General features: G+C 52.8%; 1 protein-coding gene and 1 long non-coding RNA gene across 6 annotated transcripts in view; one reads left to right on the top strand and one right to left on the bottom strand.

Moving 5' to 3' along the window:
• Positions 1-7,265, bottom strand: part of TECPR1 (tectonin beta-propeller repeat containing 1) — a 28,196-nt gene extending 20,931 nt beyond the window's left edge. For all 5 annotated transcript variants that reach the window (XM_070460412.1, XM_070460413.1, XM_070460414.1 and 2 more), the window contains exons 1-5: positions 7,156-7,265; positions 2,146-2,381; positions 1,632-1,814; positions 1,258-1,380; positions 303-428 (exon numbers count right to left, since the gene is read on the bottom strand). In XM_070460412.1, coding sequence (XP_070316513.1) covers positions 303-428; positions 1,258-1,380; positions 1,632-1,814; positions 2,146-2,370 — 657 coding nt within the window. In that variant the 5' untranslated portion in view covers positions 2,371-2,381; positions 7,156-7,265. The remainder of the gene's footprint in view (positions 1-302; positions 429-1,257; positions 1,381-1,631; positions 1,815-2,145; positions 2,382-7,155) is intronic.
• Positions 7,266-7,375: 110 nt separating this feature from the next.
• LOC139032736 (uncharacterized) lies at positions 7,376-18,547 on the top strand. Its single transcript, XR_011485326.1, has 5 exons — positions 7,376-7,560; positions 7,845-7,998; positions 14,321-14,437; positions 15,784-15,952; positions 17,532-18,547. It is a non-coding gene; the product is annotated as an uncharacterized lncRNA (long non-coding RNA).
• The last annotated feature ends 721 nt before the right edge of the window (positions 18,548-19,268 follow it).

Below are 19,268 nucleotides of genomic sequence, written 5' to 3'. Positions count from 1 at the left end.
GGTGGGCACCGACCAAGGCTCCAGGTGCTCAGGGGGGGGACAGGCCAGGACCAGGCATGCGTGGGAGCTCAGAGGCTTCTGGGAGGACAAGGACCCAGGAGGTCCCCAGGACAGCAGGGTTGCAGGAGGGGGTGTGTGGGGACCCCAGTGACATATCACCTGCTCAGGCAGCCCCCGCTGCTGGGACAGGACGTGAGGAGGAGGGCCCGGGGAGAGCCGGCGTTCGTCCACCCCGGGAGGCTGGCAGGGGCAGCCTCTCCCGCGCCTGCTCTGGGGGCGGCCTTTGTCCGCTGCCTCCTTACCTTTCCCTGCAGGGTCACAGCCCACACGGACAGGCGGCCCACGGGCTCGTCTGTGACCTCCCACCCGCCCACAGAGAGGTCGCTGAAGGGGTCGGGTAGCTGCTGGGGGTCATCCTCCGAAGGGATCTGAAACAAGGATGTGGGAGGCAGGAGCCGTCAGTGCCCGTGGGTGCCTGGACTGGGGGCGGCGCTGGTCCGCTCCTGCGAGCCCCCACCCCAGCTGCCCCGCCGGCCCGCAGCACACTGCCTTCTGTCCTCTAGCCTGGCCCCGCTGACCCCACAGGGTGGGCAGCATCGGGTGGAGGGCCCCCTCTGCCGTGTCCTCCCCACACTGGCCCCAGGCTGGGTTGCTGGCCCCAAGGGCTCATGGCGGCCCCCGCTTCACTCTGATTCCATCCGCCACGGAGAAGGGGCTGACCCCAGAACACAGCCGTGGGGCGGGGGCTCCTGTGACCCTGGCTATCACCCTGTTGCCTGGCTGCTCCAACCCCAGGGCCAGGCAGGCTGGGCCGGCGGCCCCACCTTGTGGCAAGGGCCCTGCAGAGAGGTCGGGCGAGGGTCTGAGGCCTTCCTCTCATTCAAGGCCCCCAAGCACCCCAGTCCAGGCCTCACGTCCCTTGGTTGGTTTTTCTGGGTCACTGGAAAAATATAAGGGCCTGAGTGGCTTCCGCACGGGGTTGGGTGGAGGGGGGCGGGAAGGAAGATGTACCCAGATCGAGTCTCAGTCCGGGACAGGGCAGTCCAGAGACCAGGGCAACGCCCTGCTGTGCTGTCCTGGGCCAGTCTGGCCCGGTTCCCGGAGCGGCCAGCTCCCAAAGGAAGGGACCCAGGGTCACAGCATTCAGCACCGGAGGGAGTCAGAGGCCAGGCTCTGGGCTGGGCACACGGGTCCACGTGACCTTCCCCACCGCAGGCCTGCAGTCTGCTTGCCCCCTGGTCCCGCGGGTCCCCAGACCTTGGCCCAGGTGTCCTGAGACTTGTATCTCCTGTACCGGATCCACCGCCGGCGCCGCACGCAGGAATTCCACTTCTTATCCCTCGTGTAGGTGGCAGGAAAGTCGATGGCATACGTCCACCCCTGAAACATCAAGGCGGGGGTGGGGGGGGCCTCTGGAAGTTTCCCAGGGAAGGACAGAAAAGAGCAGGGAAGGGGGAGCAGGACAGAAGAGGGCCAGGGAGGCAGCGTGTGGCCTGAAGCGTCACCCCGTGGGCCCCGTCCAGCAAGCAGGGAGCGCGCGGGGCCCAGGCCGAGGTCTGACACCACTGGGCGCTGGGGACAGCACTGGGGAGGACGGGGGAGCCCCGCTGGCAAGACCCGAGTTCACCTACCCCTTTCTCGGTGGGTTCCCCTCCAAAATTCTCATCCACGTACCAGTCCGACTCCCACTCCCAATGCGGCGAGGGCAGCGCCACCCCATCCAGCGGCCGGTGCTGGAGCCCACTCACATCACTGCACGGCCAGCGGTCGCTCGGCAGGAGCACCTCACAGAAGCCGCCCACGGGGTTCCAGCGCTGGGGGCCAGAGGCAGAGACAGGCCTGAGGCCTGTGCGGCAAGGGCCTCTCCGGGGTCAGCAGGGCCCTCGCCTCCTCTCCAGGACAGGACGTGAACAGAGGGCCACCAGAACCGCACCCCGAAGGGCAGGGACCTGCCGCCCCGGGCGGCGGGGGGCACAGCCGTGCTGAGCTTCCGGAACCCCTCCCTGTGCAGACCTGGCCATGGCCTGGCTGCTGCGGCGTGCCTGCTGCACCCTGACCTCAGCAGAGTGAAGGAAACAGGCGGGAACCGGCCAGGCGTCGGGTGCGGGGCTGTCTCCCGGCCACCCCGCCACCCCTCAGACCCACCTGATTCTCATAGGCCTCCTCCTGGCAGCGGATGGGGACGTCGCTGGCACCCACAAGCACATACACCTGGTGGTCACAGGCGATGCCCCAGCAGCAGTCCCTGGCCGCGCTGACCCGCTTGAACTCCAGCTGGGCGTCCCTGCACGGCTCCCAGTGCTGCCCGGCCGTGGACAGCGTGAACACCCTCCCAAACAGGTCGACCGCCCACAGCACTGAGCTGGGCATGGCTGCGGGGGCTGAGGGGAGACAGAGGCAGGAGGGCGAGGTCAGCGGGCACGGCCGCTCCAGGACCCGGCCCCGGGGACCGCCTGGCCGGGCAGGGAGCCCCAGGTGACGATCTCTCACTGCAGGGGGCTGAGCACCCTCCTCACCCCCCAGCAAAGTGGGGGCAGAGCCCAGCTTCAGTCCAGGTTCCTTTCTCTTCTTTGCCTTTTCTCCCTCTCACGATAAGGATTTTTTTTTTCCTCCACATATACAAAAGGGTCCAGAGAAAAAAAAATGTACCATCCAAGTACCTACTGTCCCCAATTTAATGAATAATAATTCATCATTATTATTGATAGTATTACTATATTATTATTATATATTATAACATTATTGATAATATTATTGATAATTATTATTCGGTCATAGTTTGGATCTTTCTAAAGAACAAATGACAGGTTGCAGATCTAGTGGGTCCTTGAGAGCCTTCCCAGAGGCCCCACCCTCTGGTGCACAGGGACCCCTCACACGTCCTCCGGGCATGGTAAGGGCGTTCGCACAGGCCTGGCTCCCCAGCCAGAGTCCTGTGTGGTCCTGCAGAAGCCACTGAACGGGTGGTGGGGATGGGAGGGGCCTGGGTCCACCAGCCGCAGGTGGCCACCTCCCTCTGACCCCTCCTCCTGCCATTCTCCACTTCTGTTCCTCCTCCTCTCCTCTTCCCTTCTGCTTTGTGGAGGGTGTGCAGGCTCACGCCTGTGCTCCGCCACTGATGCGCGCAGAGCCCCGTGGGGCTCCTGGGCACAAAGCCTTTCTGTGCCCTCCATTTCTTTGACTACAGAGGATGGCCTTCATTCAGCCTCCATGACCTTCCCTGAGTTCCAAGGGGCAGACTCAAGCAGTTGGTATTAGGGAAGGAGGGACTACAAGACCAGGGAGAGAGTCCAGAGCAGCCCCGGGGCAAGGTCCTGGTTCCCCATCATACACCACAGGACCTTTAAGCTACCATGCAGACGCTGAAACCCCCTGCAGGTGGGAGAAGTTAATGATTAACCGTAGTATGCTGCCCACAAGCATGCAGACCCCAGGCCATTGGACCCAAAGGTTGATAATGCTGAAGGTTGACGGTGGTGGGGCTGAACTCACCACCAACCCATCAGAAGAATGTCCATGAGCTTACCACACCCTCTTTGGACAATTACTGTAAAACTTGTCACTACATTCCCCATGTAGGGACACGTATTTGAGGGCATTTAGCCTGCTGTGGTTACCTTTGCCTGGCAAAGCAGTAGAGCTATGCTTTCTCACTTCACCCAAAACCCTCGTCGTCGTCCAGCTGCTAAGCTGCGTCTGACTCTGCGACCCTGGGCTGCAGCGTGCCAGGATCCTGCCCTCCACTACTTCCCGGAGTTTGCGCAAGTTTATGTCCATTGAGTTAGACATGAACCTCTCCAACCGTCTTATCCTCTGCCACCCCCTTTTCCTTTTGTCTTCAGTCTTTCCCAGCGTCAGGGTCTGTCTCCAAGATCCAGTGTGGCACTGGTGTGCAGAGAAGCTGAGCTTTCAGAGTCCCCACTGACCGCCTCCCCCGCCTCAGCCGTGGGGCTGACGGGGCTGCTGCTCCCTGCGGTGTGACTCCTGGAGCCTTGGCAAGGCCACGTGGGGGCAGCTGGGGGGTCACAGTGAGTGCCTGATGCAGCAGCCCCCACACCCAAGACTGAGCAGTGCCGCAGAAGGAAGACACAGCTTGTCTGACTTGGATACCGGAGCGACCGGAAGACGGAGCCTCACAGCCTCACAGCTGGAGCCAGGCTGTTCTGCTCGAGACACGCCGGGGGCACGGAAAGCGTGGCAGCTGGAACGGCAACGTGGATGACGGAGCGCCTCTGAAGACACGAGCAATTAGGTTCGTTTGGAACAAAGTGTGTCTCAAAGTGTGTCTTACAGACGAGGAGAAGAGAGGGTGGGCGGCAAGGAAGTGACTGAAGGATAAAGGATAGAAGTTGGGAAGTGGAGCAGCTGCCAAACTTTGGAAAACACCCAGGACAGGCAGTGGCGACAGGAAGAATGGAGAAGTGTGATCCTTCCACCTGGGGCACCAACATCCAGGTCAAACATGTGGGAAGTCAGGACGCCAGCTTTCTGAAGCCATTTGAAAACTGGCAACTTCATCCGGGTGCCTGAGCTGGGACTCCTGGGATAGCTGTGGCACCTCCAGATGCCTTCTGCTCTTCCCTGGCCAAGCCTGAGGGTCCACTCTTCCCCTGAAGCATTTACACTGTCACTCAACAGTCCCAGAGTCACACTGGACCCAGACTGTGGGAATTTGGGTCCTGGCCCCACTACTTTCTAGCATGACCAGAAGTCCACTGACTAACCTCTTTGTGCCTCAACCTCCTACTCTGGAAAAGGCAGAAAGGAGGACTGACCTACTTATGTAGTTGCTGTGAGACCTGAAAGCGGTAACACAGGCACAGACTTATACCAGCGTGCTCAGCACCCAGCAGGAGCTCAATGAGTGTTACTGAAATCATTTTACTTCTGGCATTTACTATCCCAGACTGCCAATCTTCTCTCTCTTAAAAACAAACAAACAAACAAAAAAATCAAAGCCCTTTCTGGTCAGTCAGAGTCCTTGACCTCCTCATTTCCTTTGCATCTCCCAGTGCTCTGCACAAAGTGAGTGTTTATTCAAAGTTACAGAAACTCACTGCCACCTACATTCACTGATTCCCTGAGCTAAGATGGAAATATGGTTCCAGGGAAGCCAAATGTCACAAATAATTCAGGTTAAAAGTAAGGTCCTAGGTCATGCTTCCCTGATGGCTCAGGGGTAAAGAATCCGCCTGCTAATGCAGGAGACATAGGTTTGATCCCTGGGTTGGGAATATCTCCTTGAGAAGGAAATGGCAACCCAATCCAGTATTCTTGCCTGGGAAATCCCATGGACGGAGAAGCCTGGTGGGCTCCCAGAGTCAGACACGACTTAGCGACTACACAACAAAGCCTCTAATAGGTGGATAGGTATGCAATAAGGCAAGTATGTTAAGCTGTCAATAGTAGAATCTAGGTGGAAGGTGAGTTATGTGGGTGATTATTGTATAATTCTCTCAATTTGACTATGTTTGATAATCCTCTTCATAAGTTGTTGGGGAAAAGTAAGAGTTTTACATAGGGGAAGGAGGTATGTCAGTTCCCATGGCGATTTTTCTTTAAATAAAAAAAATGTTTTATTTATTATTAGGCTATGCCAGGTCTTAACTGCAGCACATGAGATCTTTAGTTGTAGCATGTGGGATGTGGGAGCATGGAGTCTTAGCCTTTGGGCCACCAGGGGAGTCCCCCATGGTGACATCTTAATGTAAACCCAGTCTTCAAAGACATTTCTTGCCTCACTGTACAAGTAACCCGTGAGATCAAGCTCAGTCTGCATCTTGAGCTCAATGAATGATGATGTTGAACTTAGATATGCTTTCCTTCAGAGAAATGACTAAGCTGTCATTTCCAAACAGACATAATTGAGCCTTCTGGGCAGCTAACAGAAGACTCACCTGGGGGTGATGTTTGTAAACTCCCTCTGGAGTAGAAAATCCTGGTGCCCATCACTTCCCAGCTAAAGATGACGGGAGGTAGCCATCCTTGGTTAATCCCACCTCCTTGGCCAGGATGTGGTCTCAATTTCTCATAAGCCAGTTTCTGGCTGTGAGGTGATGGGGTAACATGTCTAGGGACATCGGGTCACTGGGTCAGAGGACTCTTGAATGGGAGGTGGAAGCGCTGAGTGCCACGGTTCTGGGATTTCTTTATTTTGTAGAAGTGAAGAGGTAGAGGCAACATCTTCCAAGAAAGTGACCTCCGATTCACCAAGAAATTCTGCACGATGATTTCCAGTTGGTGCCTCAGTCATTCTACTCAGAAGACTTGCCAGCCACCCTCAGAACCATCTGCCTCTCTGTGCAGTTAATTAACAGATTCCTTCAGAGAGGTGGAGGTACCCAAGGGAAGCTGGGGGTGGAGAGAGTAGGCTGGGGTGTGGTAGAGGAAGGGACAGAGTCCCAAAGGAGAGCCTGAAGCATTTACTTCCCAGTTGCCTTAGGACTGCTTCCTGCAAGGTTTTCTGCTGTGGGGTTTTTTTTTTTTTTTTTCTTTTTATCACACCCTGTCACACCCATCCCCTGTACAAACAGAGAAAACCCCTTGCTACTAAAGCAGCTCACTGCCTGACAACTGTGAGGGCTGCTGGGAGGCGATGTCAGGGTCAAAGAGGTGGGAGAAAACAGAAGGACACGCCAGGTAGTTAAGCCCTTCCTGAGGCGCTGGGTCCATCCTCTCCCACATTTGGCAGCTCAGAAAATAGCGCCCCCCTCCCCCCTGCCGGCTCTCGGATCTGGGCGGTCAGCTTGATTTCATTCTCGTTCCCAGCGGCTGGGCGACAGGTGGGCCCCTTGCCGGGCCACTAGTAGCATCTCAGCGCCGGGCCCTGACCATCTGCCTGAGCTAATCCCAGGACAAGCAGCTTTGCTCTCATAACTGTCCACAGGAGGGGAAGACGGGCTCCTAGCAGCTCGATCCTCTACACCCGCCAGTCACTTCCCACGTCACTCCAGGGCAGACGCTTGTTGGGGTGTCATGTTGCGGGGGGGGGGGGGGGCCGGGGGCGGTGCCCCGCGGTGTGCAGCAAAGAGCGGCAGCGCAGCCCCTTCCCCACTCCGCGCGCGTGTGACAAACGCAGCTGCTGCCTCAGCCGCCCCAACCTCTGCAGGAGAGACCGAGGCGCCCATCCCACCTCCCGGCCGCCGCTGCACTCACCTGCGGGAGAGGGGTACCGCGCAGCCGGGGTCGCGGCGATTGCTCCTCGGCGGCTGGAGAGCGGCCCGGCCCTCCCCCGAGGCCGAGGAGCCCGTGGGCAGGAAGCGGCAGCCAGACATGCGCCCATTGGTCAGCCTTGCAGTGACGCAAAAGACCGCAGGCGCGCTATTGGCTGCGGCCTACTGCGTCCTCAGCCGGCCTCGGGCCTCGGCGGGGTCGCCTGCCCGCCCACTTCCGGGGTCTGGCTGAAGTGCTGCGAAGCCTCGGTAGTGCCGCGGTAGTTCCGCGCGCTTCCCGCGCTCCTGGGGCCGAAGCGGCCGCACACGGCCCACAGTCCCCCGGGACCTGGTCGGTCGCCTCCTGAGGCCGCCCGCCGCCCCCAGGGGCTACCCACTGGAGCAGGCGGTGTGTTCTCAGGGCCGCAGGCTAGGAGCCGGGTGGGGTCGGGAGGCGCCTGGGTGCACAGCCCTGCAGGGACCGGAGGAGCGGGCCTGGGGGTGATGGCGCGAGCCGGCTTGTGGGCGCTTGGGCTCAGCCGTCGAAACAGGTGTCCAGGTGGTTTCCACCTGATCGAAACGTCGCCTTGCCTACACATAAAGCTTTAACCTTCTTGGGAGAAATCCCAGGAACAGGTGATTTTGTGAGTACATCATGGTGTGGTAGCAATAACAAGTCACCGTTTTGTTCAGGTTCTGTGTTGGCGGTGTTTAACTACCCTCGAAGACCTACTTCAAGGAAGCTTTACGTAGTAATGCCAACATGTGAGTGCTCCATGGGTGCCAAGCTCTGGTCTAAGTGCTGTACGTGGACCTTCTCAGTTCATCTCTCCAACAACCCAGAGAGGTAGGAGATGATGCTTTCCCCAAAGTTGGGCTGGAGAAAGAAAAAGGGAACCAAAAAAGGAGATGCGATTGAGGAAAGGCCAGGCACAGCCAGACACAGAGGCTAAAGCAGTAGCAGTTGGACCTTGCTTCTCTCCCTTCCTCTCTGGTTCTTGCTTCTTTCTGGGTACCCACAGGGGAAGCCCCCCATGGATTGGCTCCAGAGGGAGAAAAAGCTGAAGCCTCTGGTTCACCCTGGATGGCCCTGCGGAGTCTTGTGTGTGATGAGGGAATGGCATGTGTGGACTGACTGAGAAGTGGGTTGTTTGGGATGATATGTTTGTGTCCTCCCAGGATTCATAATTGAAACTGTAATCCCCGAAGGTACAACATTTAGAGACAGGGCCTTTGAGAGGATTGAGTCATGAAGGTGGAGCCCTCTTGAGACTAGACGACCTCACAGCCCTGCCTCTTGTAATGCTATAGCAGAGGGTGGCTGTCCTCAAGCCAGGAAGCAGGCTGTCCCCTGACACAGTATCTACTAGTGCCTTGATCTTGGACTCTCAGCCTCCAGAATTGTGAGAAATATTTGTTGTTTAACCACCCAGTGACCGACTGACTGACTGTGGTATTTTTCTTGTAGCAGCCTGAGCTGAGACCCGTAGCATAAAGGCCCAGCCAGACAGAGAGGGTGGTTCCTCAGAGGAGAATTGGAGTACTGTTAGCAGGAGCATGAATGGCCACTGGTCTGCAGAAACATTAGTCTCAAAGTAGAAAGAAGTAGATCCTGTTCTGCATGTGACACTTTGTAGCCGTTTCCTCTCTCTGGCCTTGGGTTCTGCTCTAGAACAGGCCATTGACTCAGGAGCTCTCCAAGGTCCTTGCAGTGCTATGTGCTGTGACAGAGTTCCATGCCAGTTTTCCTGGATTCAGGGTCTGACAAGTGGATCTTCTGGGGACCCACATTTCTCCCCCACCCCGCCCCACTCCCCAGTCCTTCCAGCCTTTGCAGAGCAGACCTTTCAGTTATTGTCAGGAGGTCTGCATTTTTCTGTCCTCACCACAACTGATCATCCTCATTCTTGTTTCTGCTTTTTAAAATCTCAACTTTCATTTCCTGTTTCTTCTCCATCCTGACTTTGCCACTTCTCTCCCCGGGGTTCAGATTCCAGGTGCATCGCTTGCTGTGTGAATCACTCAGCTCCTGTGTCCTTATCTACAAAGTGGGAATAACATCACCATCTGCACCTTTGGGGGTGCAGAGGATGAAGTGAGGAAGTGCGTGTAGATTGCTTACAGCAGTGCCTGGCCCCAGTGAGGACTCATGTATTGCTAGTGTTAGTATCATCTCTGCGTAATTGGGCTGGTGAACTTGGCCATTTGCATCTCTGCTTTGTGAGAGTTCCAGAAACACTTTAGACTAAACAACCCTGGATCCAGCACCCTTCCAGATGATTGGTAGAGGGCTCCTTTCAGGATGATGGACAGTACTGTGTATATTCTGCTGTTTGGGGCAGAGAGGCATGGCTGGACTGATGCTAGGATGGGCTGACTGGATGTCTCCAGCGGAGCTGAGGTTCTTCCGATGGCTTCCCCCACCTGGCTTCCCCTTCCGTGGTAGCCTCAGCTCCCCTGAACCTTTAAGCTTGAGCCTTGGCAGAGTTCCATATGTGGGCCCTCCCCGGCTCCATCAGACCCTAGACTTCCTCCACGCAGACCCCACTGTGCCACACGTCCTCCCCACCTTCCTCCTTCCACTGTCCATTCTCATCCCACCTTAAGTCTCAGATCAAAGGTCAGATCTTACCAATGGAAAGTAGACCTGAGTCTACACCCTAATACTTTGCACATTCTCCATTCTAGCCCCTCATGTGTCATATTACAATAGTTTGTCTTCCTATCTGTCTCCGTGACCACACTATGAGATCTCCGAGGGAGTGCCTCTCTTACTCATATTGGAATTTCCAGGGCTTTATGATTGCTCAGCACACAACAGGTACTTGATTTTTATTAAAGGGATGAATATCCCTCCCTCAGTCCCCCAGATAAGGGGTAAATTCATACATTGAGAAATGTTGGAAAGGCCTGAACAAAAAGGGCAGAGATTAGCAGAACTGACTCCCACACATCTCACCCCATCGCTGCATTTCAGCACCCCCATCAGCAATGTGCGGGGCTGCCTTCGCCCTCTCATGGCTCAGTAGGCTGTCTGCCGTGAGCTAAGCTGAGGTGCTCAGGTTGTTCTTAGACTCCGCAAGGACACATCTCTTTGTTAGACGCTGATGTCTCCTTTCTCTATGGAAATCTTTTTTCACTGGGAGTAAAGGCTTTCCCACAAGTGGTACACAGTCTTTTCGTTTTATTTCTGCTTACAGCCGCTCCTTGCTCTGTAAAGCCAGTCAGTCAGATGTTGGCCGTGAAGCTGGTGCTCCTGGGGCGGGACCCTGGGTAGCCTTGCTCCTCGGCTTGACGACCCCTTCTCACCACTGAGGCTGCCTGGCCCCCGGGGTGGCCACGCCATATAGCTCCTTTCTTCACACTCTGCTGATGAAATAAATTTCAACACTTTCGTTTTTCACTTGATACTTAAGAGATGAAGCAGCTAAAAATGTGGTATTTCCCCCATCTCTGGCGGAGGAAAACTTGAAGAAACACTGTGTAGAAAAGTGCAGCTCAGACTTCACGTGCATGCCCAGATTCACCTATCCAAGGGCAGGCAACCGTGCCTTCACGTGAAGAGGGGATGTTTTATATCCAAGAGAAAACCTGCGCAACCTCTGACAGGCAAACAGCGAGCTAAACCTGGAGCCAGTGACAGCCACTGTCGGCTGCCTGACCCCCACCCAGTTATGCAATGTCATGTAAACACGGCCGAGTCAAACGTTCACTTGACAAACACTTTAGGAGTGCTCACCGTATGTCAGGCCCTATTGCGGGTTCAGTTTGGTCAAGAGATCTCTTCATGTGGATGAAAGGGCCAATCAGGGAGAGAGAAATACGTGAGAAGGCAGGAAAGGCTGTGACCTGTAGGGGTTTATTTGAGTTGGGTGTATGCTAAGTCGCTTCGGTCGTGTCCAGCTGTTAGCGACCCCATGGACTGCAGCCTACCAGGCTCCTCTGTCCACAGGATTTTCCAGGCAAGAGTACTGGAGTGGGTTGCCATTTCCTTCTTCAGGGGATCTTCCCAACCCAGGGATCGAACCTGAGTCTCCCACATTGCAGGCAGACTCCTTACCCTCTGAGCTACCAGAGAAATCAAATGGCACCAAAGTCTCACAAAATATTCAAAAGCAGATGGTGATCTGTGTTAGACCTGCATAAAAAAGGAATGTTCTGCATATTTGACTCCAGGAATATAATTTTTCCAGCACACCAATTGTACTTAAAATGTGCTTCATTGTCAAGACATTTACAGCCATTTACAGACGAGGTTTTTTACTAAGCTACTCCAGAGTGGTGTTTCCCATCCCAGACCCCATCAGCAACCTCTCCAGCATAGAAGTGGAACCCTGCCCACAGCCAGCACCACAGGTATCATCTGCCCTGGAAGAAAAGCTTAAGGAAATTCTACAGGTACTTTTGAGAGTAAAAGCGATGCTCACTGAAAGAGATGCTAAGACGAGAGGCACACACCGAGACGTAAGGCCACGCTAATCACAGGGCTAGGTGTACGAGACCAAACAAAGCATCATGAAGATAGTGTAAGAGGACATCCTAACAATCTTGAGATAAGGGAGGATTTCAACAAAAGAGATGCAAAAAGCACCAACCTTAAAGGAAAAAATTAATACACTCAATTATTTTGTTATTTAGTCGCTAAGTTGTGTCCAACTCTGTGATCCCGTGGTCTGCAGCACGCCAGACTCTCCTGTCCTTCAGTGTCTCCTGGAGTTTGCTCAAATTCATATCCATTGAGTCGGTGATGCCATTTAACCATCTCATCCTCTGTCACCCCCTTCTCCTCCTGCCCTCCGTCTTTCCCAGTATCAGGGTCTTTTCCACTGAGTCAGCTTTTCACGTCAGGTGGCCAAAATATTGGCGCTTTAGCCTCAACCATCAGTTCTTCCAATGAATATTCAGGGTTGATTTCCTTTAGGATTGACTGGTTTGATCTCCTGGCTATGCAAGGGACTCTCGAGCGTCTTCTGTACAAGAGTCTTCGAAAGCATTTATTATGGATGCAACCTAGATGTCCATTGACAGACAAATGGATAAGAAAGCTGTGGTACATATACACAATGGAATATTACTCAGCTATTAAAAAGAATGCATTTGAATCAGTTCTAATGAGGTGGATGAAACTGGAGCCTATTATACAGAGTGAAGTAAGTCAGAAAGAAAAACACCAATACAGTATATTAATGCATATATGTGGAATTTAGAAAGATGGTAACGATGACCCTATATGCGAGACAGCGAGAGACACAGATGTAAAGAACAGACTTTTGGACTCTGTGGGAGAAGCTGAGGGTGGGATGATTTGAGAGAATAGCATTGAAACCTGTATGTTATATGTGAAATAGATTGCCAGTCCGGGTTCGATGCAGGAGACAGGGTGCTCAGGGCTGGTGCACTGGGATGACCCTGAGAGATGGGATGGGGAGGGAGGGGGGAGGGGGGTTCAGGATGGGGAACTCGTACACCATGAGTCACATGGCTGATTCATGTGAATGTATAGCAAAACCCACCACAATATTGTAAAGTAATTAGCCTCCAATTAAAATTTTAAAAAAATAAAAAATAATTTTTAAAAAAGAAAGCATTTATCCTCTTCAATTACTTTATTTTTTGATGAACGTTTAGTTGGAGTAGAGTTTATTTACAAGGTTGTGTTTCTGCTGTACAACAGAGCGGATCCACTGTGCGTACACATGCCCGCTCCTTTTTAGGTTCTTCCCGCACGTGGGACGCTGGAGAGCATTGAGTAGGAGTCCTCGTGCGGTACAGTAGGTTCTCACTAGCCCTCTGTTTTACACATCGTGTATACGTCAGTCCCAATCTCCCAGGTTGTCCCTCCCCCTTGAACTACTTCAAAATCAAAAACTTCTCTTGGTCATTAAGAGGGTGAAAAGGCAAGCCACCTTGAGATCCACATGTACACACTGCTGTATTTAAAACGGATAACCAACAGGGTCCTAGTGGATAGCACAGAGAACTCTGCTCAACATTATTAGCAGCCTGGAGGGGAGGGGAGTTTGGGGAGAATGGATACATGTATGGCTGAGTCCCTTTGCTGCTCACTTGAAAATATCACAACACTGTTCATCAGCTATCCTCCAATATAAAATACAAAGTTTCAAAATTTTTAAATAAATGAAATATTAACAAACAGACAAACCCCCAAATGGCAAACCACCGAGCAGGAGAAGATATTTGCAACACCTGTTGCCAACAAAGGGCCAGGATCTAGATTATTGAAAGAACGCCTGTCAATCAGTATGAACAACACAAACACTTAGAAAAAAGCAAAGGACTCGAATCAAATTTTAAGAAAAAAAAGGCGGGGGGGACTACAGATGGTCAGTAAATGTAGGGAGAAGTGCTCAACTTCAGCAAGCAGAGACATGCAGATAAAAGCCACAATGGACACCCCCCAGGAAGGCCACATGGACTTGTAGGTTGATGCTGTCCCTGGGGAAATTGGTCTGACATCATCACTTATCTCTGATGCCGAAGCTAGGACTGGCCTGGGGACAGCATTGCCTTAGATCCGTACACACAGCAGGAGCGGGTGCAAGAGCGTTCTCAGCAGCCTTGTCTGTCATGATCTGAGTGTCCATCACCAGTAGAATGGATACGTAAATGTGGTGTATTTATTTATATGTGATACTATTGGTAACAAGAAAAACAGAATGAAGGACAACAATGCAACAACATGGATGAATCTTGAACATGTGCCAAGTAAAAAAGCCAAACCCTCAAAGAGCCTTATATGATCCTTTTATAGGTGAAATTCAAAAATAGGCAAGAACTTAATTATAACATTGAAGGATGTACGTTTAATGGTCAAAGTATAAAGACAGTGAGTACCATAATGTTACCATAGCAACCAGGATGTAGATGCCTTTGGTAGCACCAAAGGGACATAGTGAAGCTTTGGGATTGTTGCCAACATTCTAGTTCTTGACCCATGTGGTGATTACATGTTTTGCTTTAAAATAATTCACATTTAATCTTCTATATTTTTCTCTGTGTTTTATATTTTACGATTTTAAAAGGTTTTTTTCTTTTTGTTTTTTGAAAAGGACATATAGTAAAAGTGACTGTCCTAGTTTTGCATGAGTGGGATGACTTACCAATGACAGCATCACAGGATTTTTTTTTCTTTTGGCCTCAACTCTCAGCTTGTGGAATCAAACCCGTGTCCCATGCTTTGGGGAGGTGGACCACAAGGGACGTCCCCCACGCAAGAGTTTTAAAAAGGCCATAGCTGGAACTGTCCAGAAGAAAGACAAGACCAGGTGAGCTGGGAATCTGAGGCAGAGAGAGAATTCTGGGATGATAGTGACACCGATGATGAAGATGATGAGAAGCTTGAGTTAAAAGTCATTTCCAGAAAAGTAAGAGCGAAAAACGTTTTTTTCAAGATAATAATTTATCCCAAATGTGGCTTGAAAATAAGTACATGAAACCAAGTTAATAAATATTATAGACATGTATTTCATTGTCATCCTCAAAAAACTGAGCCCAAGTGAATCCCAGCTTCTCTTGGGGAAAGAGGAGTGTCCTCCGTGTTCACACAGCCCCAGAGCCCCACCTACAGCATCCTTGGGTTCCTGGAAGGAGAGTATTTTGCCCATGTTCACATGGCCACTCAGGATTCTTGGGTCGCAAACCAAACCATGAAAGGGAATCCCTGGTGATGGGTTTTGTTTAGCTTGTGGAATCAACACAGGGCTGCCAAACCAGGTTCAGAAACAGGCAGGAGCCTTGCAAGGGCCCCTGAGAGCCCCTGTGGCCGTCTGATCAGGAGGCGTGTGGCGAGGCTTTCGGGGCATTAGGATTTCTCTGATGGGGCAGCAGTTTAGCAGAGGCCAGAATACAGTGAAGGTGTGAGGACGCGGGGGAGGGAAGTGGACAAAGGGAACGTCAAGTGCAAAGGCCCGGAAGCAGGGACTTTGGCCAGCTGACTGGAGCCCAGGGGCAGGAGGCCCAGAGGGAGGTGGCCTCTGGGGCCACGGCGAACCCGGGAGCTCATCCTGATGCTCTGCAGGGACCCGGGACTATGAAGGGTGCACAAGGGTGGTGGTTGCACAGAAGTGGAGGAGGAATGTGTGTGCATGCTAAGTCGCTTCAGTCATGTCAGACTCTTTGCGACCCTGTGGACTGTAGCCCACCAGTCTCCTCTGGCCATGGGGATTCTTCAGGCAAGAACGTTATACTGGAGTGAGTTGCCATGCCCTCCTCCAGCGGATCTTCCCCACTCAGGGATCGAACCCAGGTCTCTCATGTCCCCTGCGTTGGCAGGCAGGTTCTTTACCGCTAGTGCCACCTGGGCAACTGGGGGAGTAATAGACTGTTTAGGTTTCACTGATTTCATTGTCTACTCAGGGTGGCCCCTGAGGTCTCTGCCTCTCCCCCCATAAAACTCCTTCCCTGGAATGGGGGCTGACATGTAACAACCTTTTAGCTGGCAGAATAATGCAGAGAAAGGGATTTTGCAGGTGTAATTATAATACCAAATCAGTCTGAGTCTGATTCAGAATGAAGATTATCTTGGGTGATCTTGGCTCATTTATGTAAAAGCCCTTTGTAGAGGGACTTCACTCTTTGAGGCGAGAAACTCTCTCTCCTGATGGCCTTGCAGAAGCAAGCAGCCAGGCTGTGAGCAGCCCCCGGGGGAGCGCGCCAGCCTCTAGATCCAAGGGCGTCCAGCAGTCACGAAGCCGGCACCCTCAGTCAGCGGCTTCCAAGAAGTGAATCCTGCCGGCAGTTTGCATGGACCGACAGCAGATCCTTCTCACTCAGACCTCCAGGTAAGATTGCAGCCCAGTCGATTACAAACTTGTGAGCCCCCTGACCAGATGACCAGTGAAGCCAAGCCCAGACTCCTGACCCAGAGAAACTGTGAGATCATTGATGGGCGCTGTGTTCAGCTGCTAAGTCTGTGGTTTTCTGTGGTGTAGCTCAGAAAACTAATCCAGTGGGCAGCTGCTAACATATAGGTGTGTTGTTCCTCCTCCCATTATTAAGTGACGCTGCATACTTGCCACTGGCCCCCTAGAAAGCAGGAAGTGTCTTGAGGGGTCTGCCCTAGCACTCACGCAGAGCAGCCAGGGAAGGGGTGGGCTCAGCAGGGTGCTCCCGGGTCATGCAGCCGTCTCCCCAGGTGCCCAGGAGGACTCAACCCTTCATTTCTTTAGGCGGCCTTGTTAATTTTCATACAATACAAATAGAACAAACATAACTCTTCAATAACACTAACAGGTCAAGTCACTAATTCATAATGACAGGACCGCGTTAGTCAAACATAAAAGCCCAGAGATGGGGCACTTCACTGGTGGTCCAGTGGTTAAGAATCTACCTTGCAATGCAGGGGACGCAGGTTCAATCCCTGGTCGGGGAATTAAGATCCCAAATGCCATGGGGCAACTTGGCAACTAAGACCTGATACAGCCAAATAAGTTTAAAAAACAAACAAACAAAAAAAAACACCTAGAGATGGATTATGTATTGGCCCAAGAATTTCGCTTGACTTTTTCCATAAGAAGTTACAAAATACCATCAAGCAAGACTTTATAGATGGCATCGTTTTAGAGGAGATACAAGCTGGCAAAGAACTGAAACCTATGTGAAGGGTTTGAGCTTTCAATTCTGATTGATGCAGCAAATGACGTTTACTTACAAACAGCAACTTTAATCTGATGGCCTTAGGAAGAGCAGTCTAGATCTGGCCCCATCCAGGAATTCCTCCATCTATAACCAAAATGCCTTAACCCAGCTGATGAGAGATGGTGTTCTTCTCTGGGGCCTTCACTCCTGGAAAAGTATCAAAATAAATATAACTGTAACCTGAAAAATATATTTGAAAAAAAGAGGGAATAATGAAAATGTTAGTTTAATTCATGATGTTGCTACTTGGGGTAAGAGGTTGGCTTGGTAATCATTGCATTGATATATGCTTTATTCATTGTCTGAGGTGTTCGCAATATTCAAAAGAATCTAACCATGCCAAACTTAAAACTGGAGGTTACACTGTATAAGAGAACTACTTTAATGTGCTTGTAATTGTTATTTAGATGTGCCAAAGAGAGATTTGTAAAATCTGGTTCACTGAACATGAACTGAGTTAAACAGAGTCCATGGTGCATGGACACTCCTGGGAAATCATCAGCAAGGGAAAGGGAACTGCAATCTGATCTGAGGGGGGACCTGGCCTTTCAACGAGCAGGGACAGATATACTGGTCAGATAGAGGACAGAGATCATGGGATCTCGAAGGAGAAGCAAAGATCTCCAAGGAGAAAAAGCAAATTGCACAACAAAACAGAAAGGTGAGCCCATGTGGGGAAAGAGTCAACCCTTGTCAATTACACGTATGCGTGTTTTTGTTAAGTCTCTAGGTCTTATCCAACTCCATGGTCTGCAGCCCACCAGACTCCTCTGTCCACAGGATTCTCCAGGCGAGAATACTAGGGTGGTTGGCCGTTTCCTTCTCCAGGGGATCTTCCCGACCCAGGGATCAAACACACATCTCCAGAGCCTCCTGCACTGCAGGCAGATTCTTTACCACCGAGCCACCTCGGAAGCCTCGCATATATGTGTAACAAGAGTGATGGCAATTCCCACCTTAGACCACTCGCCACAACGTCTGGGTTGGGGGCAGGGAGGGCAGGTCGGGTCTCGCCTGCAGTCAGCACTCCTGCGCAGGGTCCCCGGGCCGTCCCCGGGCTCCGAGGCCGCCCCACACTCCGCTGGCGGTTGCTCACGCAGGTGGGCGCGTGTTGTCTCCTCTCACAGAGATCCGATGAAGTACTTCATCTTACTTGAGAATCCCTTGGCCTGCAGGGAGATCCGACCAGTCCATACTAAAGGAGATCAGTCTTGAACATTCACTGGAAGGACTGATGCTGAAGCTGAGGCTCCAATGCTTTGGCCACCTGATGCAAAGAACTGACTCACTGGAAAAGACCCTGATGCTGGGGAAGATTGAAGGTGGGAGGAGAAGGGGACGACAGAGGATGAGATGGTTGGATGGCATCACGGACTCGATGGACATGAGTTTGAGCAAGCTCTGGGAGTTGGTGATGGACAGGGAAGCCTGGTGTGCTGCAGTCCGTGGGGTCACAGAGAGTCAGACATGACTGAGTGACTGAAGTGACTGACTGACCTCGTTTTACAGGTGAGGAAACTGAGTCAGAAGTGGGCTCCTCCTTAGTGGGCCAGGACCCGCAGCCCTGAGGTGGAAGAGGAGGCTGTGTCCCCTTTAAAAGAGAGACCACACCATTACCCTGCAGCAGTCTACAGGCCCGGGTTCCTCCAGGTAGGAAGACGGAAGGAGGCCTGTTATAGGGAAGGGTGCCTCTCCTAAATGAGAGGTGAGGGTTACCTAGTGGGAGGCACCAAAGACCTATGCCTCGGCGTCCAGCTCAGCTGATTGTAATTGTGTGAATTGCAGGGAAAGCCCAGCCTTGGAAGTGGGTTCCTCCGGCCGGGCGGCCCGTGGGGATCCTGGGAACCCTCCACACGGGGCCACACCTGTGAGCACTTTTCACTGCAGCAGCTGAAAGTACTGACAGTCGTGATCACGGGACACGTCTCAGGGCTCCTCTCGCCGGCTCCACGCACAAGCCCCAGCGCCCTGCTCCTGGTGGAGCTGCAGAACCCCATGTCCTCTCCTTGGGTCTCCGTGGACACCGAAGAGGGAACTTGTCCTTGGAAGCAAAGCAGGAGTGGCCGGCCCATTCGAGGGGCCTGCCTCCTGGAGCCTCAGCGCTCTGCTTGCTGACAGGCCTCCCCCGCGGGTCCCCGCCGCCCTCGAGGACATAGGCGGGCGCCTGGCGGGCCTTTGTCGCGGTGCCTGCCGCGGTTGGTCCTCCCCTGGCCGGCTCTCCAGGCCCTTCGGCTTGGGCTCCTGCCGCTGCTTAGTCGCCGAGACTCCTCTGCGACCCCGTGGACCGTAGCCCGCCAGGCTCCTCAGTCCATGGGATTTGCCAGGCAAGAGTACTGGAGCAGGTTGCTGGTTCCTTCCCCGGGGGATCTTCCCGACTCGGGGGTGGAACCCACGTCTCCTGTGTTGGCAGGCATAGCCCCCGGGGAAGCCCCCCACTCGTTGTTTTTGTGTTAGTCGCTT

Source organism: Odocoileus virginianus, chromosome 33 (assembly GCF_023699985.2).
Source record: "Odocoileus virginianus isolate 20LAN1187 ecotype Illinois chromosome 33, Ovbor_1.2, whole genome shotgun sequence".
NCBI classification, from domain to species: domain Eukaryota; kingdom Metazoa; phylum Chordata; class Mammalia; order Artiodactyla; family Cervidae; genus Odocoileus; species Odocoileus virginianus.
The sequence above is the reverse complement of the archived record's forward strand: the minus strand, read 5'-3'. Positions and strand labels throughout refer to the sequence as shown.